General features: G+C 40.8%; 1 protein-coding gene across 4 annotated transcripts in view; it reads left to right on the forward strand.

Annotated features, from left to right (window-relative positions):
• Positions 1–25,806, forward strand: part of DIP2C (disco interacting protein 2 homolog C) — a 463,773-nt gene that overhangs the window by 309,178 nt on the left and 128,789 nt on the right. For all 4 annotated transcript variants that reach the window (XM_066233339.1, XM_066233336.1, XM_066233337.1 and 1 more), the window contains 8 exons: positions 479–613; positions 3,169–3,288; positions 4,390–4,587; positions 9,876–9,967; positions 16,916–17,026; positions 22,855–22,978; positions 23,493–23,602; positions 23,772–23,874. In XM_066233339.1, the coding sequence (XP_066089436.1) occupies positions 479–613; positions 3,169–3,288; positions 4,390–4,587; positions 9,876–9,967; positions 16,916–17,026; positions 22,855–22,978; positions 23,493–23,602; positions 23,772–23,874 (993 nt within the window). The remainder of the gene's footprint in view (positions 1–478; positions 614–3,168; positions 3,289–4,389; positions 4,588–9,875; positions 9,968–16,915; positions 17,027–22,854; positions 22,979–23,492; positions 23,603–23,771; positions 23,875–25,806) is intronic.

Below are 25,806 nucleotides of genomic sequence, written 5' to 3' on the forward strand. Positions count from 1 at the left end.
CATAGGAATAACATTACTCGGTGGGATAAGCAGTTGAAGGAAACCGGCAGTTTGGTGGAGAAAACTCATTCTGGTAGGCCATCAGTCAGTGACGAGTCTGTACAGGCTATACGGAATAGCTACCTAAGGAGCCCTAAAAATATCTGTGTGTGAGCTCACATCAAACTGCACTGAATAGGTATGAAACTGGGAGAGTTTTCCTTTTATTTGGTGCAGATTTCACATTTCTATCATCATTTGTTGCTTTCCTGTGACCGGTCAAATGTACACCATGACTTTATGGACACACTGTATAAACACATGCTTTAGAATGACTGCTCAGTATTATTCATGCTGAAACAAACAGAAAAGCTAATATTTCTTAAGTGCTCGGCCCCTATCAAGAAATGTCTTAAGAACTTTATATATGTTAATTTACTTAGTCTTCAGAATAACTCTATCATGATCACTAGAGAACTTGTAATTTGCTTCTTTACAGAAAATCACTCTGCACCTCCTGATGTAACCACATACACCTCAGAACACTCAATACAAGTAGAAAGGCCACAAGGCTCAACGACATCGCGGACAGCACCAAAGTATGGCAATGCTGAGCTCATGGAGACTGGTGATGGTATGTCTCCTGGTATTTTCTTCTCTTCTTTGTAAACTCTAATTTCCACTGATTTTCCTTTTACACCATGATGGAATGCATTTCTTCTAGATAAAATTAGGTCAACTCACCAAATCTAGTTTATGAAGTTCTGTACAAACCTGCTGTAGAAGGTGGCATAGTCACAGGAAATGCAGTTATCTCCAATTGGGCAAGAGTTATTCCTTGTAAAAAAAAATGTGGTAGGAATTTAATCATAAGAAGAAAAGGAAATTTTATAAAATTCTGATGTATTTGCTAATGAATAACTAAAGTTGGCTCAGTAATTAACAAATTAGTGTGCAAGTGTTAAGACCATGAATGGTTACTTAGAAGGACAGGATGAAGTTAAATGTAAACAAATTAGTTGGCAGGTATGAGCCAATGTGGCACTTTTGAATTTGGAAGAAAAAGGGTCTTTTTTTCTCCATAGTGAAAAAAAATTTTAGGGATTTGATAAAATACTACAGTAGGGGAGCTTCTTTATTCCTCATACCACCCTTAATTTTGGTATATTCCGATCATGGTGGTCGTTTCTATTACCCATTTGAGATATCAGACTTGAACATGAACTTCATGTTTTATTCTGCTCTCCTTAAGTCTCAGTCCTTCCTGGGGTCATGAAAGTTGTAATAGAACCCAGTGGTGACATGAAATACTATTTTTGTGGAAGATGGACAAAGGAGCATTGGTGTGCCATCCATTTAACTGTGCTCATGTCCTGTGGTATGTACTGTGTGATTTAGAGGTGATGAGGAAGGCCTCGACCCAGTCTCTAATAGGGAGCACGCCTCTTTGTAATGGCCAGAGCCCAAATCAATAAGGTTCTTGAGCTCCTGTTAGTACATTTGAAGTCACCCCAGTATCCCATATGGTTGGTTTCTCTGGAATACTTTGTTTCAATGTTTGCGTTAGTTCTCTGCTAAACTCTGCTTAGGTCTATTTATTAAATGGTCTATACTGTGATTCTAGTCATTACCATTTTAATAACTGTTGTTTTTGAAGTTCATCGTCTTTACCTGCCCTCCCAGGTAAGTTCATATGTTGTCCACATGACTCCATTTGAGCCCCATGTGGTCCAGTCCGGAGTTTTCCAGTGTGTGATGATCTCTTGTATCAGAATCACTTGGAGCTCCCGTTAGAAAGTGGGTTCTGAGCTATGCCTCATAACTGACGTTAAATACTCTTGGCCAGGAGGTCCTAGAATGATTCTTACACATTTTAAACTACGATAGAGAACCAGTGGCCTTATGAAATGATCTTGGATTCATCTGAACCAAATTAAGTGGGACCATTTAATGTGGAAATATTGTGTCTAGGGACTGAGAATTCTGGACTATCTATTTTTATATATTTTCAAAACTAAAATATTTTTAAGGTACCCATAGAGTATTTTGAGATTACCTATGAAAATGTTTCTGATTTGACAGAAAAATTTACTTGAATTCTGTCATGTTCATTTCGAAAGCTAAGGTCTATTTTTGTGAAGCCTGCAGTGAAGGAGGCTGTGCCTCCGTCATTGTGAAGGAGACCCTTCTGCTGTGGTTCTAAGGCTGGGAGGCAGTGAAGTCCACACCCAGACTGAACCAGGTGCGGGTTGCCAAGCACCTTTCAGCAGGAATGAGATTTGCCTGCAGTAGGTGCATTTGACTAGTTAAGGATGTTAGCATCTTGGTACTCCTTTTATTCATTAACTGGGGTTACTTATTTTAAAATATTTTGCCTTTTTTGATGATCATTTCATGTACTCAGTTTTCAAAATGATGTCACATTCGTTGTTGTAAGAAATATTGTAACATGGCGTTGTTTCTTAGTACACATGGATAAATATATGTTCGTATTCTGTGATACAGAAAAATTGATTTAGACCAAAGTCTAATTGCTGTGCTTCTAGAATGTATTGCCTAGATGTTCATTCAGGAAAGTGGAACTGAGATACTCAGGAGGGACACAGTGGTCACCTGTGTGGATGGCCTGCTGAGGCACTTGTTGGACCCAGTCCCCTTGCTTTCGTTAGGAGATATGGATGTTGGGGGTGGCAGTGTTGATGCTGCAGGGCACCTAAATTCTATGTCTCCAACAAAATGTTCTCTTGGTCCAATGAGGCTGGGCACCAGGGGTCTCGGGAGAGACAGGGACTCACGGGAGTCTCTCTCCTTCGTCAGCACTCGGGTCACCTTTGAAAGTGGGGGCCAGAGACAGTGTGAGTGAGGAGGTAACAAACACCATTTTGGAATTCGGAGGTGGGACTGAGCCTGATCTGTGGTTGAAGCTTTTCCTAACATCACCAGATCAGGATGACTTAGGAAGTTGTAAAAGAGAATTGCTTCTGCTGAGTCTCTACGTTCTTGCAGCTTCTAGCATGGTCAGTGAGCCATGACTGTCTACCTAGTAGAATACCTTCATTCTGTATGTTGTCCTAGGTGACACTTTGAGGGACATTGAATCTCAAGGCCATCCATTTCATTTCATTGTGGTGCTTGTTCAAACCCAATGGACTAAAGTCAGTCCATCTGCTCCGTGGTTCTGTTTTTCAGGAGTGCCAGTAAGTAGCCGGGTATCGGCAAAAATTCAACAGCTTGTCAATACCCTCAAACGACCAAAACGACCACCATTACGGGAGTTCTTTGTTGATGACTTTGAAGAATTGCTAGAAGGTAAAAGAACCCTTTTTTTTTACCCTACTTATTTCAACATCCCTTTAGTCCCATAAACTATAATGATATTTTTTATTGACTTTCTTAAGAATAATAATCTTGGCATTCACTAGAAGATAGGAATCTTATCTAGAGACCACACTGTTCCTGTAAAGGAATTGTGTCCTATAAAGGTACACGAATACCATCCCACAAGCCAGGACTCATTCTTAGGGTTCTCTCAGGTTTAAGAAATGCAAGTAAATCATAGAAAACCTTGCTGACAGCAACACAGTTCCCTCTGAATAAATGTAAGAGGAATGTGGTGAGTATGCAGCCAGTCCCATTCTGCTTCCACTCTGTATAAACCCTGGAGCAAGTGTCTTAACCCCGTAGTGCTCACAAGCCTTTTAACATAAACCACCTAAAGTTAAAACAAAATACTTATTCTATCAAATGCAAACTCTATATGTTCCCATTCTTTACATCACAAGTAAGATAGAGCTGATTTTCTGCCCAGCGGGTAGAAATTGTTAGTCATAAACTGTAAGAGTCTCTTCCAGAAGTGAGAAAAAAATCTCAACTCCTAACATACCTTAACAATTGGACAAATAGCATTGTATTATGAAGCATTTATTTTTGGGTTAATCAGGAAAATATAATCTGTGTTCATTATTCATAGTGTTTGCAACAAATTTAAATTTACTCCTCAGTATTTAAAGGCAAAATATAATTCAGCTCAAAAGATTTGAGCTCTTTGGACTTCAGAATTACTCATCTTTGTTGATAATTGATATTTTTAACATAGTTGTTGCAGTCCTAGTCTCTAGGCATATTCAAATACATAGCTTTACTTGCTATCAGTTTATAAATGCACTCATGTCTCCTTAAGTACCTCACCCAACATTGCCCGGAAATTGTAAGAATTCAGTGCCTCGGTCACATTGATGAGGATAGTAGGTAGGCCATAGCCCTGATTCTAGAAAAGCATGTGTACATGTTTTTTGTGTACTAATAAATTTATACCTTAAGTGTAAGTCTCCTAGCTTCTTTAAAAAGAATAAAAATGTGATAGTGCTAATATGAATTTTTTTTAAACCTATTGTGTCCACATATGTTTAGTTCAACAACCAGATCCGAACCAGCCAAAGCCAGAGGGAGCACAGATGTTGGCCATGCGAGGGGAGCAGCTGGGTGTGGTTACAAATTGGCCCCCGTCTTTAGAAGCTGCGTTACAACGATGGGGAACCATCTCACCAAAGGCTCCGTGCTTGACCACAATGGACACAAATGGGAAACCACTGTACATCCTCACTTATGGTAATCTTATAACCCTTGTCTGCCTTCTGGTTTGCTTATGCACACATCTGCCATTTTCAGGGTGGCTAATTTATATTTGAACTGCTTTTATGTTTTTGGTCCTGAAATAAATGGAATCTGAAAGAAAATATTTCAGGAAAATTATTCTATTTCAATATGAAAAATTATTTGTTAAATGTTTTTTTAATCCAAAAAGAATCCAAAAACTTAATGATTATTATGCTAACAAGATGTTGGGATGTATATTATATTCTTGAAATTAATGGTTTTAGAAAGGATTGGTAGTTAAAGAATGTGTATCTAAACTCTTTGACATATATAATTCAGAAGAAACATAATGTTTGTAAAGGACTTTTTCAGAAAACAAGAGAAACGAGCGTTTTCTTAATTCTTCATTCAGTACTATTAATGCAGTCTGTAAATTTTTGGAAATAGTTTACGGTACCAGAAGGATCCTTTTCTCTTTATTCCATGAATAAGGGACTCTGAAGAAGCAGATTTGTCAGATTATTTGCACACTATCTGCCGGAGCTTTGCAAAGAAACCAGCTTAATAACTAAAAGACCAGAATGACTCGTATTATACCTACATGTATGAGGTTAGAGCACCCTTTTTGAACTTTGTTTTTATGACACTAACACTCTTCTAACTGCAGTTGGAACAGAAATTGATTTCTGCATTAGCAGTTCAGATCAAGAATTAAATGTTATGTTAAATAACATGAAGTCCAGCCTTCTGGGGTCAGTCTGGGGAGGTGAGGCCCTGGGAAGCACCTGCCATAGGTACAATAGTCACTATCCTATGCATCTTGTCTCCAGAAATGGGATGGGATTTAGGACAGGTGTTTCATAGCCTCGTTTTTATGACTTTGTTGGGTAATTCTAAGTGGATAAAGAGTATTTCACCCGTAATGAGGCATAAGCTTGATCTTTCTTTTTAGTTATGCTTTTGGGAATTAGTTTCATCGAGTCAAAAAGATAGAATATCTCCTGTGTGAGCTTCACATAGATTCAGCCATAGAGCTGACTGTGTACTTGGAACTGCTGCTACTTAGCTTGTTCTTCAGGGCTTATCTGCCCACATCCTGGGAATTCTAGGACCCATCTGTGTGCATGCATGAACACAGCATCCATCTGTCAGCCACAGGCGCTGCTTGAGGTGTTTGAAGCATTGACTGCGCTGGCACAGCACTATGGCTTGGGGACCAAAGATGAGTGAGATGTGGTTCTCAGGGGCTGTTGAGCTGCGTTGGAAGTGTGGACCCTCTTCTATTGATGGGATGGAGAACATAGTAGTGCTGACTCTCCTAAGATGAATTTGTGGTTTCAGATACAGACTGATGTTATCTATGAAAATGTGGAGTGCATATATCTACACCAGAGCATCTCAACTCCTGCTTTTCAGTCATTTATATTTTGTTGCGTTTTATTCATCTTTATGAGACATATGTTATGAGTCAATCTTTGTTTTTATTTTGGTAAAGAAATATAAGAAAGCAATGTATTTCCAGATGTACATTGTAATTCATCAGGACATTAAATGAAAGTGTTGTTTATTATGAAAACTAGAGAACAGTGTTATTTATATAGAAACACTAAGTAGATGAACATTTCAATGTCAGATAATCCTGAAAGGATTCAGAGAAAAGTTCATTGAATTGAATTGTTCTATGGTACAATTGAAGGGCTAGATCATTTACAGTATGTGGTTTGCATTCAACTCTAAAATGTAACTTTCTCCCTTCCAAATACTAACCAGGCCCAACCATGCTTAGCTTCTGAGATCAGACGAGATCAGGAGTGGTCAGGGTGGTATGGCCATAGACTAGCTTTCTCAAAGGCCTCGGGTAGCAGAATTCCCAGTGAGAAATAGAAATTCTAAACGATGAATGAAGGTTGTGAGCAAACTTATTTTAAAAATCTTATACTTTCCAGCCCTGGCCGGTGGCTCAGTGGATAGTGTGTTGGCCCAGCATGTGGGTGTCCCAGGTTTGATTCCTGGTCAGGGCACACAGAAAAAGCAGCCATCTACTTCCCCCCCTTCCCCTTCTCTCCCTCTTCCCCTTCCATAGCCAGTGGCTCGATTGATTCAAGTGTAGGCCCAGGCACTAAGAATAGCTTCATTGGAGTACACATGCCTTGGGTGCTAAAAATAGCTCAGTAATGGAGCACTGGTCCCAGATGGGGTTGCCAGGTGGATCCCGGTTGAAGTGCACGTGGGAGTCTGCCTTACTGTCTCGCCTTCTCTCATCTAAAATAAACAAAAAAATTATGCTTTCCATTTACCAATATAAATAAAAATGCATATGAAGAGAACACATGGCATTTCATCATACTAAATTAATAAAAGTAAATTATGTTAAGCAAATAACTTCCTTCCATTGTGCTTCCCTTCCAAAACTTCTCAGTCTTTTTATTTAAAAAAAAAAATTTTTTTTTGTATTTTTCTGAAGTGAGAAGCAGGGAGGCAGAGAGACTCTTGCATGCGCCCAAACGGGATCCACTCAGCAAGCCCACCAAGGGGCGATGCTCTGCCCATCTGGGGCGTTGCTCTATTGCAACCAGAGCCATTCCCGCGCCTAAGGCAGAGGCCATGGAGCCATCCCCAGCATCCCGGCCAACTTTGCTCCAATGGAGCCTTAGCTGCAGGAGAAGGAGAAAAAGATAGAGAGAAAGGTGAGGGGGAAGGGTGGAGAAACAGATGGGCACTTCTCCTGTGTGCCCTGGCCAGGAATTGAACCCAGGACTGCCTGACCAGGCGGTGGCACAATGGATAGAGCATTGGACTGGGATGCAGAGGACCCGGGATCGAGACCCCGAGGTCGCCAGATTGAGCGCGGGCTCATCTGGTTTGAGCAAAAAGCCCACCAGCTTGAACCCAAGGTCACTGGCTCCAGCAAGGGGTTACTCGGTCTGCTGAAGGCCCGTGGTCAAGGCACATATGAGAAAGCAATCAATGAACAACTAAGGTGTTGCGACACACAATGAAAAACTAATAATTGATGCTTCTCATCTCTCTCCGTTCCTGTCTGTCTGTCCTTGTCTATCCCTCTCTCTCTCTGAAAAAAAAAAAAAAAAGAACCCAGAACTTCCACATGCCAGTGATGCTCTACTACTGAGCCAACTGGCCAGGGTCACCTCTCAGTCTTTTAACCTTCTCACTAGCTGTATAAGTGATTAATTCACAACCTTTAGTATATATTTACCTTTACCAGTGAGATTTATACTTTCTTATGTTTTGATGTTACTAATTAGTACTTCCCCCCATTTTTTAGCTTTAAGCCCCTTTAACATTTTTTAAATCTGGTTTAGTGGTGATGAACTCCTCTAACATTTGCTTGTTTGGTAAACTCTCCACGAGTCCTTCAATTCTGAATGATAAGTTTACTAGATAAGGTACTCTTGGTTAGAAGTTTGTTTTTCTTTCTTCTTTATAAACCAGTCAGGAACGGTTGTCTTTTTTAACTTGTCAGCAACATTTTTTTTTCCTTTTCTCTTTGAGAAACACCAAGTATATATCTAGAATTTTGCCAAAAGTGTCTTGCCCTTTTCAAGCTCTCTATTATAATCTGGCTTTAAGTGAATTTATGGTGATACCAACTTTAATATTCCAAGCTGAGGATGAAGTTGAAACTAACAAAATATAATAATGCTAATTGGTTGTAATACATTTTGTTCATTTACAACACAGATTTATTTCCGTTAAAATAAATCATTTGTAATTATTTATTCAACTATAATTCCTAATTATAGTTTAACTATATTCCTAATTATTGTGTACCTCAAATCTGAAGGCACAAAATAATTGTTTCCTTAAAAAAAATTATGCCTGACCAGTGATGGTGCAAGGGATATAACCTTGACCTGGGATGCTGAGGTCCTAGGTTCGAGACCCCGAGGTTGCTGGCTTTAGCATATATTCATCTGGCTTGAGAGTAGGGTTACCAGCTTGAGTGTAGGATCATATATATGATCCTGTGGTCGCTGACTTGAGCCCTAAGGTCACTGGCTGGAGACCAAGGTTGCTGGCTTGAGCAAAGGGTCACTGGCTCGGCTGGAGCCCTCTGGTTAAGGCACATATGAGAAGCAATCAATGAATGACTAAAGTGCCACAACTACAAGTTGATGCTTTTATAGCTTGGTTATGACATTAATAAAACAAAGAAAAATGTGTTGATTGCCTACTGTGAATCAGGAATGTCCTAGGAGTTAGAAGAATCAAAAATAATGAAAACATTTTCTTTGTCTCAATAGGTGAGACAAGCTGATAAATCCTGTGACAGATAAACACTTTAGTAACCCTAATTGAGTTGTTGCAAAATCCCATACAAAATAAATTCAGATTTTTAAAGTCAAAATACGTAGTAAATAAAAAACTTTTTAATTTAGCTTTTACATAGAAAATAGGAAGATGTTTTATTGCATTTATAGAAAACAGGTGAAATTGCTCTTAACTTTATTATACTACTACTAAATTAGTAGAACTTCTAACACTTTGACTACTTTTGAGTGCTCATAGACACAGAAGTTATGAAAGACTTTTATGTGTCCAAGAGCTCATGTTGGATTTTAAAGTCAAATTTATTATATCCCAGAGTATTTACTTTTGGCTGGATGATGCTGTGGAAAACTCTGGCACTGAGGTGAAGGGATTTCAGATCTGCAAGTTCTTTAAAGCTGGTCATTCTTTTCGAAGTGCTTTTTAAAATCCTGCTCAGTGATCATTTTTTCTAGAAGTTGAAACTTTGAAATAATTCAAAATATCTATCATTATCTAAGTTCAAGATTCCTTTCCTGAAACCCTGATGTTATAAAAATTTGAAGTTGAGAAACGTAAGTCTTGGGGAGGGTAAGGGGTTAGGCCCTTTAAAGACTGTTTTACATACTCTTTACATTCATTACAGGGCTTATTAACAGAAGAAATGTATGTCATTTTACACAACATAAATTAGTGGTAATGCACTATTGCTGTGGTCTTCACCCTGCTTTCTCCCCAGAAATCTCCCCCAGCTTCTATGGTAATTCAAATTCTCTATGACTTTGCTTTGACACTTTGCACTCTAAAGAGGATTTGTATTAGTGCTATATTCCAGTGTTCAGGCTTTTTAGCTTTTGTGAGTCAGAGTTGCTGGCTTTTATTTCTCATCTTTATTCCAGAAACTCAGGATAACTTATTTGAAGGCTTAAAATGAAAAAGTAATACTTTATATATAGTTTAATGTGCACATTTATACATAGCTGGAAACACACGTGTCCAATTACTTGTGTCTTTATAATTTGTGTTGATAGGCAAACTATGGACAAGAAGTATGAAGGTTGCTTACAACATTCTTCATAAATTAGGTACAAAGCAAGAACCAATGGTGCGGCCTGGAGATAGGGTAAGTGCAGTTTAATTTATTACATCTGTAAAACACATTGTCTTATATGGAAAAGATGCCCACAGTTGTAAAGTTTCAGAGTCCAGTGTCTCTTTATACTAACACTACTAAATAAGGCTTTCTTAACATTTACTATGAATCAGAGCAATTATGTAACAAGTAATTTAATCTTTACAGCAACTCAGTGGGCTTAACTGGAGTTCTTCTCACATTTGACCCATGAGGATGCTCAGACTTGAGAGGTTAAGTATCAAAATCAGATGTAGGTACAGGACTAGCAAGTGGTGTAGCCAGTACTCCATTTCTGTCTGGCCCTGATGCCTGTGTCATATGTTGTCTCCTACTCTGAAAAAGACTATATTGTCGACCTGAACTGGCAGGACATACATATTTAAAACTTTTTTTACAATAATAATTGTAAAAATAATAATTGTCATGAGATCGACTACCTTGGCAGTAAATTGCTGTTACCAGTCCTTTCCTAATGTTAAATTTATTGATATAGGCTACTGTTTTTCACTAGAAAGCAAGTTTTTATTCTTACTGAAATCTGGTAAGTTACAAAGCATAGACATTAGTATTTCCATTTCAGTGTTATACTCATAGCAGATAATAATCTTGTCTAAGCTTCATACCCCAGTTTAGATGTGGGGCTGGGTATAGAACCGAGTTTTCTGGCCTTTTTTCCATATGCTGCTGTGTACTTTAGATCAGTGGTTTTCAACCGCCATCCCCAGCCCAGTGCTAGTCTGCCGGAAATTTTGTGCCAGTGTACAAAAGGATTAACCATTCTGATATTTGTGTGAAGATTATAGAAATGTTTGAAAACCACTACCTTAGATCAGTGGTCCCCAACCCCCGGGCCATGTGTATCTCTTTTATTTTCTCACTTAAGTATTAAATGCATGAAAGAATAAACTGCCTTTCAGTATATCCTTTTTAATACATTTATGTACTAACAACTGGTTTTCTGCCCTAATGACTGAGAACCAGTTGTTAAATTATTTGAATCCCACCACTGCTCATACTCATTAGAATGACTATAATCAAAAATAGAAAATAATAAGTGTTGGCAAGAATGTGAAGAAATTGGAACCCTCATGCACTACAGTAGGAATATACAGTTGTATAGCTGCTATGAGAAATAGTACAGTGGTTTCTTAAAAAATTAAACAGAATCATTATATCCAACAATTTTACTTCGATTTCATAAAGAATTGAAAGCAGGAACTTGAATAGATATTTCTACACCAATGTTCATAGCAGCATTATTCACAAAAACCAAAAGGTGAAAGCAGCCCAAGCGTCCATAGATGAATGATGAATGATAAGAAAATGTACCCATTGTATATATACTATGGAATATTATTTAGCCTGTAAAAGGAAGGAAATTTGGATATACGCTACCACATGGATGAACTTTTTTTTTTAAGATAGAGACGGGTAGGGAGTGAGGGGGAGGGACAGACAGGAAGACAGAGATGAGAAGCATCAATTCATAGTTGTGGCCCCTTCGTTGTTCGTTGATTGCTTTCTCATACGTGCCTTGGCCAGGGGCTTCAGCCAAGCCAGTGACCCCTTGCTCAAACCCCTTGAGCCTAAGCCAGCAACCTTGGGTTTAAGCTGGGGACCCCACGCTTAGCAGGTGAGCCTATGCTCAAGCCAGATGAGCCTACATTCAAGCTGGCAACTTTAGGGTTTCAAACCTGGGTCCTCAGGTCCCAGGACGATGCTCTATTCACTGTGCTACCATCTGGTCAGGTGGGATGAACCTTTTGTTAAGTGGAAGAAACCAGTCACAAAAGGTCATGTTATGTGATTCCACATATATGAGATACTTCAAGTAGCTAAATTCATAGAGACAGAAGAATGTTGGTTACTAGGGGGTGGTGGAGGAACATAGGATGTTATTGTTTAATGGGGACAGAGAAGATGAAAAATTTCTGGAGATGTATAGTGGTGATGGTCATACAACTATGTGAATGTAATTAAAGTTGCTGAATTGTATATTTGAAAATAGTTGAGATGAACTGTTATATATACAATATTTTACCATAATTTAAAAAAGAAGTCAGTTGTAATATATCTCCCATATCTATAATTTGGTTAATAATCTTAGTAGAGTATTTTAAAAAATTGTTTTGTAGTATTACCTACAGATTCTTGAAGTTCCCTTATAATTACAAAATAAACATATCTATTCTGATAAGATGTTTATGGAAACACAGAAGGCACAGTTTGATAGAATAAAATATGTAAAGGATTTTTTTTTGTCAGTGTATGACAAGGAAAAAGCTGGTTTGAGTTGTATGAGTGTGTATGAGTGGGACTACTTTTCTAAATTATGTATGTGGTGGTGACATGGCCGAGATGGCAGATGGGGAGACAGCTGCCTGGCAGGGCAGGGGGATGACCATCTGCTTCTCCACCCCTCCCCTACCCCATTCTCTCTCTGTCTCGTTCCCTTCTGTAGCCATGGCTTGATTGGTTCAAGCGCATCAGCCCCAGGCACTGAGGATGGCTCCATGGAGCCTCTGTCTCAGGCACTAAAAATGGCTCGGTATAAGCATGGCCCCAGATGGACAGACCATTGGCCCCAGACAGGGATTACCTGGTGGATCCTGGTCGGGGTGCATGTCTGTCACTCTCTTTCTCTTATTCTCAATTGGAAACGCAGAAAAAAAATTATAGACATTTTTCATGTGAGTCACTCTATTAATGCAATTTGGGAAGTACCTTCTTGGTCTTTGAAAAAGACATTGAAATGCCTAAGCTAAAAAGATTTCAGAATGTAGGAGGAGCTGTGGAAGATACAAGACATATTACATGTGAAGCCTGCCTTCAGGGAGTTTGCAGTATGTTTTAAAAAGTAGACACTGATAATTAGCTCCTCTATAAATTGAAAAGGGATACAGGTCACCAGAATAGATGGTGAGTGATATAGCTGAACTGTTTGGGAAGGAGAGAGAATCATTTTTATCTGGGGAGCATCTGGGATATGAATGTTTTCTGGGTGAAAAGTAAAGCTATGAGCTCTTGGTTGAGTTCTAGGGAAGAGCATGTAAAGGAGCTGGGGTGGGGGGGACACAGAATGTGGGGTGCCAAAGAAAAGCCAGGTACTCACATGGTAGGGCTGCATACGGGAAGAAGATGGCATCAGTTTAACAAGATTAAACCTTAGCAAACACTAGGTTCTGTGGATAATTAAGGTGCAGTGAAATTTCAAAGGAATACATACTCAAATGAAGGAAAACCATGTGGATTTATAAAATCATTGGAATCACTGAAGTCACCAAAAAAACTGGACTTTAGACTGATAAAGATATTAAAGGAAAACTTAACGAGAATGATGAAAGCACAGACTTTTCTTAGCTAAAACAAACTGCAAAAAGAAAAAGAACCTTTACATATTTGATTCTTTTCTATTTTTATATTTTTATATGTTTGAGAACTTACAGTGTTCAGTTTTATATTCTGCTTTTATTTATTTTACATTAATGTAACATTTTATCCTATCTTAACACAACTCTGAAAGGTTATATAATACAGCATTATCACCATAGACTTTAGTGATAAAGCAGGGGGTTTTAAGTCCTAGATCAGGTTGATCTTCCTGTGAGCAGAGCAGGTATGGCAGCCAGACTCAAATCTCAGAAGCAGGATTGGTACACAGTCTGGCTCTGGGGTGTCACCTTCTTTTTCTCTGTTCTTTGCTCACAAGGATGACTCTCACCTGCAGAATAGGTGTATTTTAGGAAGAACATGTTAGTATTGAACCAATCTCATATAGTGGGTAAGACCAGGGGTCCCCAAACTACGGCCCGCGGGCTGCATGTGGCACCCTGAGGCCATTTATCCGGCCCCCACCGTACTTCCAGGAGGGGCACCTCTTTCATTGGTGGTCAGTGAGAGGAGCATAGTTCCCATTGAAATACTGGTCAGTTTGTTGATTTAAATTTACTTGTTCTTTATTTTAAATATTGTATTTGTTCCCTTTTTTTTTTTTTTTTACTTTAAAATATGTGCAGTGTGCATAGGGATTTGTTCATAGTTTTTTTAATAGTCTGGTCCTCCAACGGTCTGAGGGACAGTGAACTGGCCCCCTGTGTAAAAGTTTGGGGACCCCTGGGTAAGACCATTAGTTCAGATGGAAGTTCATTGTCTTCTATTTTTTTATTGCAGTTTGATCAGCTTCCTATAAAACATTTTGATCTACTTCAGGGGAAGAATTCATGTGACAGTGATGCCTTGGAAGATTTCCCAGACATTTACCATAATTAAATATTGTTGCTTCATCAGATCCATATCTAAAGACAGATGCTGTCAATTCTCAGCCCTACCAATTGAAGGCCAAATACATACCTTAGGCTAATGCACACCTCAGTTTTGAAAAGTAATTGGTTGTGGTTCGTAAGCATACAAATAAGTCATTTTATTCCTCCTTGAAAATCCTAGTGATGGGTATAGTGCCATCTTTCTGGGTGCTTTTGAGACAGAATAATGATTAATATCTAATTACTAATTACTTCACAGGATTTCCGAAATAAATTCATCAGTAGTGCAGATGGCCTTTCAGTTTTATTTGTCTCTCATATAGATGATTTTAGTAAACTTCGGGAATTTCATAGAGAAAGGAAAAACTTAATTTTGTTTTCCTAAGCCCTCCTGGGTTACTAAATTCCAACATGGCCAAATTTAAGATAACAGCTTGCTCAGTTCACAGCTGCATCTGAATCCTTTTATGCCACCCTATTAATTTAGATATTGAAATAGAGTGTTTTATCCAACTGTTAAATGATATATATGTGCTAAATCATGGGATTTATTGTGCTTTGAAAACCCACCAAATTTACAAGGAAAAGGATCACCAATGCAATAGTAGCATGTGAGAGAAACTCATGTTAAAATGAAGCAAAGTCCTGTAGTACATAGTAGGGAATCCAGAAACAGGACGTAGTTACAACTATATCCTAAAGCAGGCTTTCTAAAGCAAGAGAGGAGACGAGGGCAGGCTATTCCAGAAGGACCACTGGGGTAACCAAAGGGCAAATTAGGACTACATTCAATTAGCTACACGGCTGACACTAGAATAAGCTCCAGATAAATTTAAATCAGATGAAATATATTTTAAATAATAGGTGATTAAGAAAAAGTTTGACAAAATTTATGTGAACTTAAGTGCAACAATAAAAAATAAACTAATATCTCAAGAAGTTTTTGTACCAAATGTAAGAGTTAATACTATCATATACACTGTTCGCAAAAATTAGAGGGTCAGGGAACATGCAGATACTCTAATAGTTTTAGCCTTTGGTATAGAGCATTTTCACCAATGAAATAAATGTTGGTTTTGCATCTCATTTGCATAATCAAACAACTTTCTTTGACTTGTCGTTTGCTTTTCTGATGTTCTTGTTTAATCAAAAAAATCAAATGCTGCTTTTTTTTATCGCTTCATATTCTTTTGAAATATTTCCTAATTTTTGTTAGCAGTATAAGTTCATCTAAATATTAGGGGCACTGTCAAAACACTAATGGATAAGTAGGCAAGGGAAATGAAAAGCAGATCATCTGAGAAAGGATGCTGATAAGCTATCTCATGAAAACTTATCACTAAGATATTCTAACAACTATAAGAAAACATATGTCGGCCTGGCAAGTAGATAGCCCGGGTTCGATTCCCAGTCAGGGCACACAAGAGAAACACCCATCTGCTTCTACACCTTTCTCCCTCTCCTTTCACTCTGTCTCTCTCTTCTCCTCCCACAGCCAAAGCTCCATTGGAGCAAAAGTTGGCCCAGGCGCTGAGGATGACTCCATGGCCTCTGCCTCAGGTGCTAGAATGGCTCCAGTTGCAACAGAGCAACGCCCCAAATAGGCAGAGCATCGCTCCCTAATGGGCTTGCTGGGTGGGTCCCAGTTGGGCGCATGTGGGAATCTGTCTCTCTGCCTTCCTGCCTGCTTCTCACTTCAAAAACAAAAAACAAAAAACATATTTCAATCATACTATCCATTTCTGGTTATTTGGATGGTGATTTACATTAACCTGGCTTTTAGAACCTTCACCACAAAACTAAAATAGACTGTATTTCCCCATGTATAAGACGCACCCCCCAAATTTTGGGGGTCTAAAAACTGGGTGCGTGTTATACAATGGTTGTAGTTTTATTGCTTGCATTTCTCGCTTTTTCGCACTTGTTTTTGTGCTCATTGTTGAAGACAGTGATTCGTCATCACACACAGATGAGGACAAGCTAATGGATGGGAGTTTTGACAGTGATGAGTTTATGAATTTTATGATAAATAAAACTTGAGTTCAATAACTTTGTGTAATACCATTTTTTCAAATTTCGGGCCTCAAAATTAAGGTGCGTCTTATACATGGTAGGATTGTCTTATACATAGGGAAATAAGGTAGATTCTAGTGTTCTCATTTTTCAAATGAGAAAATTAAGTATTAGAGTAGCTAAAACTTTGCCTGAGATCCCAGAGCTAAATAAACCAGACTGGCATCTGAATAGAGAGAGTCCTATGTGGACCTAGTACCCTGGTGAGGAAGTGTACACAGTGTTCAGTCATGAAGCCTACGAGGACATTTTTATAAAGCCTAGTGGAAAACAGAACAGTGTGTGCACTGCAATTTCTTCTACATAAAAATAGGTGAATGTGGAAAATAAGATGCAAAAAAATGAGGATAATTGTATTCTGGTGCAATATTGCAGATGACTTGGTAACATGTTTGCTTTCACATGAATTAAAGGAAGAGTATATAATATGTAATAAAACATGCCTTCCTAAAATGCCTTTTTAAGTAGGGCACGTGTTATTTGTTCCAGTGTTTGTTCTTACTGGGAACATGAACCCTGCTAACTATGGTGGGTTGCATCCTTTCATGGTTTTTTAAAAGCTGTGTTAATGATAAATCCACCCCCTGCTGTGTCCATCCAGGTGGCGCTGGTGTTTCCCAACAATGACCCTGCTGCGTCCATGGTAGCTTTCTATGGCTGCCTGCTGGCTGAGGTTGTTCCCGTGCCCATAGAAGTACCACTCACGAGAAAGGTAAAGAACATGTTGTTTCCTTTACAGGAATGACAGGCTAGGCTGCATTGGAACATTCTCTCATGTGGTTGGAATGCAGACAGCCATTTTGAAAATGGCTTTTCATCTCTGCAGAATGTGGATCAAGAGGCACAAAGATGTTTTCCTTGTTTCAGAGGCTGTCAGGTCTTCAGCAATTAGTAAAGGGAACAGTACTCACATCTAGAACTCAGCTGCATGGTTTAGCAGGAGCACTGTCTCAGAGGCAGAGTTTCTGTATATTGTAACATTGTTGAACCAAGTAATCTGTCCATAAAGCAAGTGTTTTTGAGTATCTTGTTTTCCAGCATCATTATGCTGGAAATATGAGTAAATGATAGACTTTATTTTGGGGGGTGGCAGTTATTGCTTCCTTGCAAGTGTTTAGGACATTATCAAGTCCCAGGTTCACCTACAACTTGTCAGATCTTATTCTATAATTAGAATAAGTAGCTAATCTTACTCTTATAATGATGGTGTAGTCCGATATAAGAAGGAACGTTGTATAGTCCTACACATTGGTGTATGTCTCTTTGTCCATGTGAATGACTTGCTCTCCATTTTCCAGAGCTACTGCAACTGTAGGAAGAAAGATAAAGGGAGGAGGCCATACAGGGTTGACACTGATGGCCACCGAAGACAGATGGTCTGATACGGTCTAAGGAGATGGAGCTGACAGCCATGGGGTGGTCCCCTCTGTCACTCAGGCTCTTTGACTTCAGAACATGACATTTGTTGTTTTAGAGAACTTCTCTTAATTTTAAATAAAAGAACCATTGGCTCAGCTACAGTTGAGAATGGGATAGGATGTGCACATGAGTATGGATGATAACATGTGTGAATATTCGTTCACCAGTTCTGTTCTCACTGGTTTCATCTTAAAATAATAGGCTAAATGAGCACCAACTTTTCTGAATCCTGACTGTTGCTAAATGAACCTGACCAAATAATTTGGTCCTATGGACATTTATTTATTCTCTGTTCTATTCTTGAAGTGAAAAGAGAAGGTCATTTTTCCCGTGAAGATATCATAGCAGAAAAAGTCAAGTATTTCTGCAATGTTTGGCATGGGGAGGAGTGAGAGTAGTGTCCACACATCTGTTCCAGAACAGGCCTTGAGTGGCCACAGCAGATCTGCAAAAGCCTGTGGCCAGTACCCTTTTGAGGTAACTGAGCTGATCTGTGAAGGCCAGCTGTCAGCAGATCTGTCAGCCAGTGAAATTAGGCTGAGCCACAATTTCTTAGCAAACACAGGCTCTGCCATGGGCATGTTAGTCTGACAGGGAAATAACAAAGGCCTTCAGAATGGGGGCCAAATGTGTGTAGTCTAAGTAGGATAGGACCAGAGACACAGTGGGGGCCCTGGAGGGCACAGGAATCTGCCAGCATCGGGCCCATCAGCACTCCCTTTTGCTCCTTAGAGTGCTAACACACCAGCCATTTCTTTGCTTTAGTAAAGGTTTTCAAATACCCTGTTAAAATGAAATATCTCTTGCCTGACCGGTGGTGGTGCAATGGACAGAGTGTTGACCTGGGGTGCTGGGGTCCCAGGTTCAATACTTTGAGGTTACTGGCTTGCACTCAGGCTCACTGGCTTGAGTGTGGGATCATTGACATTATCGCATGGGCCCTGGCTTGAGCCCAAATGTTGCTGACTTGAAGCCCAAGGTTGCTGGCTTGAGCCCAAGGTCTCTGGTTTGAGGAAGGGGTCACTGGCTCATCTGGAGCCACCCAGTCAAGGCACATATGAGAAGCAATAAATGAACAACTCAAGTGACACAACTATAAGTTGATGCTTCTCATCCCTCTCCCTTCCTGTCTCTGTTTGTCTCACTTCAAACAAAAGAAGTATCTCTGGAAGGAGTATCATCAAAATCTGGTCATATTTTTACAACTTCCTATGATCAGATACAGAATCTCTCCTTGAGGAAATCAGAAGTAGTGAGGAGACCATGGAACCTAGGCACTGTGAAAAGGGACACAGGTTGCCCAGGGAGACCATCGCCCAGCCAAAGTATATGTGTGTGAAAGGTTGCACCCCACATTTGAGATTCAATTTACAATACTCCAGTCAGGGTCCTGGCTGGGTAGCTCTGTTTCTTAGAGCATTGTCCTGATACACCAGGATAGGTGTATAGGTGATAGGTTCAATCCCCACTCAGGGCACTTACAAGAATCAACTAGTGAATGCATAAATAATAAATGGAACACCAAATTAATGTTTCTCTCACTCTTCTTTCCTCGCTCTCCAAAATCAATAAATTTTAAAAAATGAGTTTGAGGTGAGATCAGATTTGTTAAACATTGATAGTTGTTGAAGCTGGATGAATAGGTTCATGAGATTTTTTTTCTTCTTTTCTCTATATCTTATGTGTGCTAAGAAATTTCTATTATAAATAAAAGGTTAGAAGTTAATTGGAAAAATATATATATACACACATACACACACACACACATATATATATAAATTACAACAGGGGTCTCAAACTCGCGGCCCGCCGAACAATTTTGTGCGGCCCGCAGACTAATCCACGGGCTTACTTAATTTTATCCAAAATATTTTGAACTTCGTGGATTAGTCTGCGGGCCACACAAAATTGTTCGGCGGGCCGCGAGTTTGAGACCCCCGAATTACAAGTTCATCTTAGTTTTGATAAGGAAAATGTCTTGTATCCAATTTCATTGATCCACTGGTTTCTATGACCATGGTAATCTCTGTGCTCATCAGTCTGCAGCATTTTGTATTGACTGTGCATCTGCTTCCATCTCCATCACTTTTTTTATTATTGTCTCTTTTACCTCCTGAGGCCCAGCTAGCCATTAGTTGGCAATTTGGGTGAGCAAGGAATGGAATTAGATAAGTACCTGCTAATTTTTGTGAGGCCACAAATCAAAAATGAGTTCAAAAGAGACGCTTACCATGAACTTACCTCTTGTCTATTAGAGAGAGAATCCTTTTTGTGGGTGTGACTGATGCTTGCTGATTGGGAGACCAAGATGGGACCGGGGTAATGGTGGTTGAGTGACATGTCCACATTGCCTATCTAATGCTTGAGGACTTACTTGTTGGAGAGGCTGTGGTGAGGTGAGACTTCTTAGGAAGTGACATAATTAGTCAACTACATATTGGAGAAATATTGAAAATGAGGGGAAGGTTTGAACTTGGGTGAGATCCAGCTTTTCTTGGCAGCTAAAGAACTATTAATGAAATTTTTGTGATGGGGAAGCTGAGCATCCTTGACAGCATGGCTCTTCGGGAGAAGGGCCTCCACTAAGTGGCCACCGCAGACCAGAGCACCCTCAGTCCCAGGGAAGAGGTGCAAAGACACGTCATTTCAGGTGTACATGCTGAGAGTGAATGCCATCACACTCCTCCTGAGATGAAGTAGCTGCCTCCCTGAGTCGGCTGGTGGCACATCAGGCTGGGTGGAGGCAGGTTTACAAGGCCCGGGTATGAGAACACCACGTGGATGGCTGCTCCAGCATGTACAATGACCTTGTTGTCCTCCTCGGGGTCCAGCTTCAGATGCAACCTTGACATTGTATATTTAGTGTCTATATGCGGGGCTCTGCTCCAGGTTCTGGGTTCAGCGTGTGTTTGTTCAGGGTTGTTGGTACATGAAGAAGACACACAGGCTGCTCTTAGAGCAGGTAATGGGATCTCATCTCAGCCCAGTGGGGGTGCAGTGGGCAGAGCTGTTTCTGTGAGGCTGACATTTGCTGGAGTAATCAGTACAATTTGCAGTAGGAATTATCCAGATGACACAGACAAGAAGCTCCTTCCAGACAAAGGAGTAGGAGTAAAGCCTGAAGTTTGTGCTAAACTGTGGAGGCCTATTTCTAGTTACTCTCTTCCCCACATATTCTCTCATCTCTTCTTCTGTATTTTATCTTTTTATTTTTGTGATTCTGTCATTTTAGAATTCAAATCATGAGCAAATGTTGAAAAGACAGGATTTGGGGGTCATCATGACTCCACTGGGAGTGTCAAGATCAGAGTGTGCACCCTCGCATTAATGGGCATCAGCCTTTGGCAGGGAAGGGCAGGTACCCGCTGGCACTCCTGCTCCCAAACCCTCTTGCTATAGACAGTCTGGCAAACTCACATTCACAACAAAATGTCTTCCTGATGCTGAACCTGATCTCAGAACCTGTCTCCAATCCCTGCTGTGTGGTCCTGGTGTTTGGCAATGGGATATACATATTCACGTTGAAGTGACTGATTATAACTCTGCTTGAAATAGAATTGCTTGAAGAAAATGTACTGTGAGCACTCCTGAAATGGGACCGTCCCTGTCCACAAATGCTAGACCTTTCCCCTCTCAGGGCTGCACAAGGTGTTGGAGGTTGTTTGCACAATCCCATGTAGAGATAAGGTTTTCACAGTAGGGTTAAATCTACAATAAGAAAAATAGAGGCCCTGGCCGGTTGGCTCAGTGGTAAAGCGTCAGCCTGGCGTGCGGGGGGACCCGGGTTCGATTCCCGGCCAGGGCACATAGGAGAAGCGCCCATTTGCTTCTCCACCCACCCCCCCCTCCTTCCTCTCTGTCTCTCTCTTCCCCTCCCGTAGCCAAGGCTCCATTGGAGCAAAGATGGCCCAGGCCCTGGGATGGCTCCTTGGCCTCTGCCCCAGGCGCTAGAGTGGCTCTGGTCTCGGCAGAGCGTCGCCCCTGGTGGGCGTGCCGGGTGGATCCCGGTTGGGCGCATGCGGGAGTCTGTCTGACTGTCTCTCCCCGTTTCCAGCTTCAGAAAAAAAAAAAAAAAAGAAAAAAAAAAGAAAAATAGAAATTGTTCACTTGAAAGACTACAGTTTTAAGATTCAATACCCAGGTAAAAACACTATGTTGTCTCACATTTTTCTTAGCAAGGTGCAAACAGGCAGAGTGACAGTCAGCCAGGTGTCTGGTTCACGGACAGGCTTGCTGGTTGCCCAGGAGTTCAGGTAGAGCCCAGTGGGAATGAAGGGAGGTGACTGAAGTCAAAACATTTTGTGGCTCTAGCAATGCCAGCTCCTTCACAGTGTGAGTCAGAGCTGGTGTGGGTGGGAGTAAAGAACGTGAATGACCTGACTACCTGCAGGGCAGCTAGACACAATGAAAACAACCAAACTCACAGTATTGGCAGTTCCCGTGGCTGCCCCACCCACAGCAGCTGCTCAGACTCCATGTTCCTAAGTCAGTGCTGGTCATTTTGTGGCCCCCACTGCTCAGTGTTACCAGAGTGAATGTCACGTGATAGCCTGTCTAATGCATGTTCTTATTTCATGAGACAAGATGTACTCAGGGTGGGGAAAGGTGACCAGGTCTCCATTTCTTTGGTAGATGTAATCAAATATGGCAGAACCTTTTGCTCTGAATGTTTAAAATCAGGTAGTCGGCAATTATTCAGTATGAAGATGTTTTCTTGGACCCTTTCTGTTACCACAATTCGTATGTCCTATAGTCGTAGTTCATAGAACCGAGGGATTTTATGAGAACCGTTGAGTGCTAGCCCCGCATTGAGTACTTAACTCATGTTCCCCTGGTGGATCCCTCACAACAAACCTGTGAAATGGCTCTGCCTTTCACCCCGTGATGCAGATAAGGAAAGTGAGGCCATGCGAGCTAGCTACCGTATTCACAGCCACATTACTAGAAAGTGGCATCCTGGGATATGATCCTAGTTCTGCAGGGTCCAGTCAGTGCTAGTATTGTGGGTTCCTCAGGGAAAAGTTTATTCTGTCCTCGCACCCAGGATGAGTCCTTGTTTTGCCAGGAATGCCAATGTCATCTTGTCTCTGTGCCTCTTCTCTCTTTGTCACCCTCTCCCAGGATGCTGGAAGCCAGCAGATCGGCTTCCTGCTTGGCAGCTGTGGAGTTACTGTTGCCTTGACCAGTGACGCCTGCCATAAAGGACTGCCAAAGAGCCCGACAGGGGAGATCCCACAGTTCAAAGGTATGACAGTGCCAAGTGCCATGTTGGGAGCTGAGCTCTTCATTGGGAAAGAATGTGCTATGTTGAGTAAGTTTCAGGGCACATGCTTTTTCACACATAAATGTTCCACAACACATCACATACCATCTGCCTGCCCAGTGGTGTGATTTGACTGGTGGTGGCTTTCACACTGTGGATGTCGTTCTTTTTTAGATTTTTATTTATTGATTGATTTTTTAGAGAGAGAAAGAGGGAGAAAAAACAAGAGGGGGGAGAAGCTTGTAGAAGTTGCTTCCTGTATGTACCTTGACCAAGCAAGCTCAGGCCTTTGAACAGATGACCTCAGCATTCCAGGTCAACATTTTATCCACTGTGCCACCAAAGATCAGGCTAGATGTTCTTGACTTGATGGAAACACCAGAGCTTCTTTCTAGCATGTAGTGGTGTGAAGCATGGCCATGAATCGGGAGGTGATTCTATATACCTCTTTTCTGGGAAACACTCACCTATAAGGAATTTGTCCTTTATTTCCAAGGTTGGCCAAAGCTATTATGGTTTGTCACAGAATCAAAACATCTCTCCAAACCTCCTCGAGACTGGTTCCCACACATTAAGGATGCAAATAATGACACTGCATATATTGAGGTAAGTCACTGGGTCTGGGGCTTCAGGACTGAGTCCTTGTGTTTTCAATAGTTACACATTTCCAGGATCAGGGGACTTGCTGCCTCTTAATTAACTGAAAGAGCTGATGAATGTGACTCCTGCTTTGCTCCTTGGTACTACGTTTTCCCACATTGTCATCTTGTTTCAGTATAAGACATGCAAGGATGGAAGTGTGCTTGGGGTGACCGTGACACGGATTGCACTGCTGACCCACTGCCAGGCTCTTACACAGGCGTGTAGCTATACTGAAGGTATGGACACCCCACCCCCACCCCAAGGGACCCAGCCTCCAGACTCTGGCCTGTGAGATGCATGTTTACCAGTCAAGGGATTGTGGTGTTCCCACTAAGAGTTGCATTGTTTGCTCCCAATTCAAATACAAGTTAACTTGGATTGTACAGTGTCTCAGCTCAGGCTGCCATAACAAGTACCACAACCTGGGGGCTTGAACAAGAGACATTTGTTTCTCAGTCCTGGCTGAAAGTCTGAGATAAGAGCACCATCAAGGTTGGTTTCTAGTGGTGAGCAAATCTTCCTGGCTTGTAGACAGCACCTTCTCTCTGTGTCCTTGCGTGGCCTTTTCTCTGTGCGCATGTAGAGAGCACGAGATGTGGTGTCTCTTCCTCTTCTCATAAGGACACCGGTCCTCTTGGATCAGGTACTAACTACCCTTTGACCCTTAAAGGTCCCACCTCCAAATTCAGTCACTTTGGAGTTAGGGCTTCAAACTATGAACTTGAGGAGACCCTACTCAGGTCATAACATTGTTAATACCGTGCATGTTCATCTCTGGCTGCACATCATAATCTCTTTGAAAGTGTTAAGAAAAATGCCCATGTTCGCCCCACCCCTGCCCACAGAATTCAAGGTTGTGGAAGTGGGCTCTACAGGCTCCTGCAGATAGGCTACACAGTTGAAAACATTTGGTTTTCATGATACACGTTTTTTTCCCTGAAATGGAATAGTCGTGGAGGCAGAGAGGCAGGGTGACCAGAGAAAGCCATGGTAACAGCACAGACCTGGCATCTTAGAAGGATCGGACCAGATATCAATTATCCTTCTGGTTGGAGACTCTGTAGCAATCAATGTCCCTGTCTTGGAAACATGCTCAAGGAAGCTGATGGCACCTGTTGCTCCATTATAGCCTGAAATGCTTTACTTTTTCTGTTTTTCTCATTCTCTTTTTCTCATTTTCTTTCTCTCTCTCTCTCTCTCCCCATCCTTCTGGTAGTCTCCCTTTTTAAAAACAATTCACTTATTTCATGAAATAAATGTTCTGCTGATTTTTGGTCCCTGGACTAGTTCCCAGACATTTTCAAGGCACATTTTCTTTAATTATTATCACCCTACTTGTTAGTGTTTTTAGGGTTTTTTTGTTTGTTTTCAATATTTTAATTTTTTTTATTTTAATGGGGTGACATTGATAAATCAGGGTACATATGTTCAGAGAAAACATCTCTAGGTTATTTTGACATTTGATTATGCTGCATTCCCATCACCCAAAGTCCAATTGTATTCTGTCACCTTCTAACTGGTTTTCTTTGTGCCCCTCCCCCTCCCCCACCCCCTTCTTCTCCTCCTCCCCACCCCATAACCCTCACACTCTTGTACATGTCTCTGAGTCTCATTATGTCCCAACTATGTATGGAATCATATAGTTTTTAGTTTTTTCTGATTTACTTATTTTGCTCAGTATAATGTTATCAAGGGCGATCCATGTTGTTGTAAATGATCCGATGTCATCATTTCTTATGGCTGAGTAGTATTCTATAGTATATATGTACCAAAGCTTTTTAATCCATTTGTCCACTGATGGACACTTGGGCTGTATCCAAATCTTCGCTATTATTAACATTGCTGCCATAAACATGGGGGTGCATTTCTTCTTTTCAAACAGTGCTATGGTGTTCTTGGGGTATATTCCTAAAAGTGGTATAGCTGGGTCAAAAGGCAGTTCGAGTTTTAATTTCTTGAGGAATCTCCGTACTGTTTTTCTACAGTGGCTGCACCAGTCTGCATTCCCACCAGCAGTGCAGGAGGGTTCCCTTTTCTCCACATCCTCGCCAGCACTTGTTCTGTGTTGTTTTGTTGATGAGCACCATTCTGACTGGTGTGAGGTGATATCTCATTGTGGTTTTAATTTGCATTTCTCTAATGATTAGTGATGTTGAACATTTTTTCAT

The sequence above is a fragment of the Saccopteryx bilineata genome, chromosome 5, assembly GCF_036850765.1.
Source record: "Saccopteryx bilineata isolate mSacBil1 chromosome 5, mSacBil1_pri_phased_curated, whole genome shotgun sequence".
NCBI classification, from domain to species: Eukaryota; Metazoa; Chordata; class Mammalia; order Chiroptera; family Emballonuridae; genus Saccopteryx; species Saccopteryx bilineata.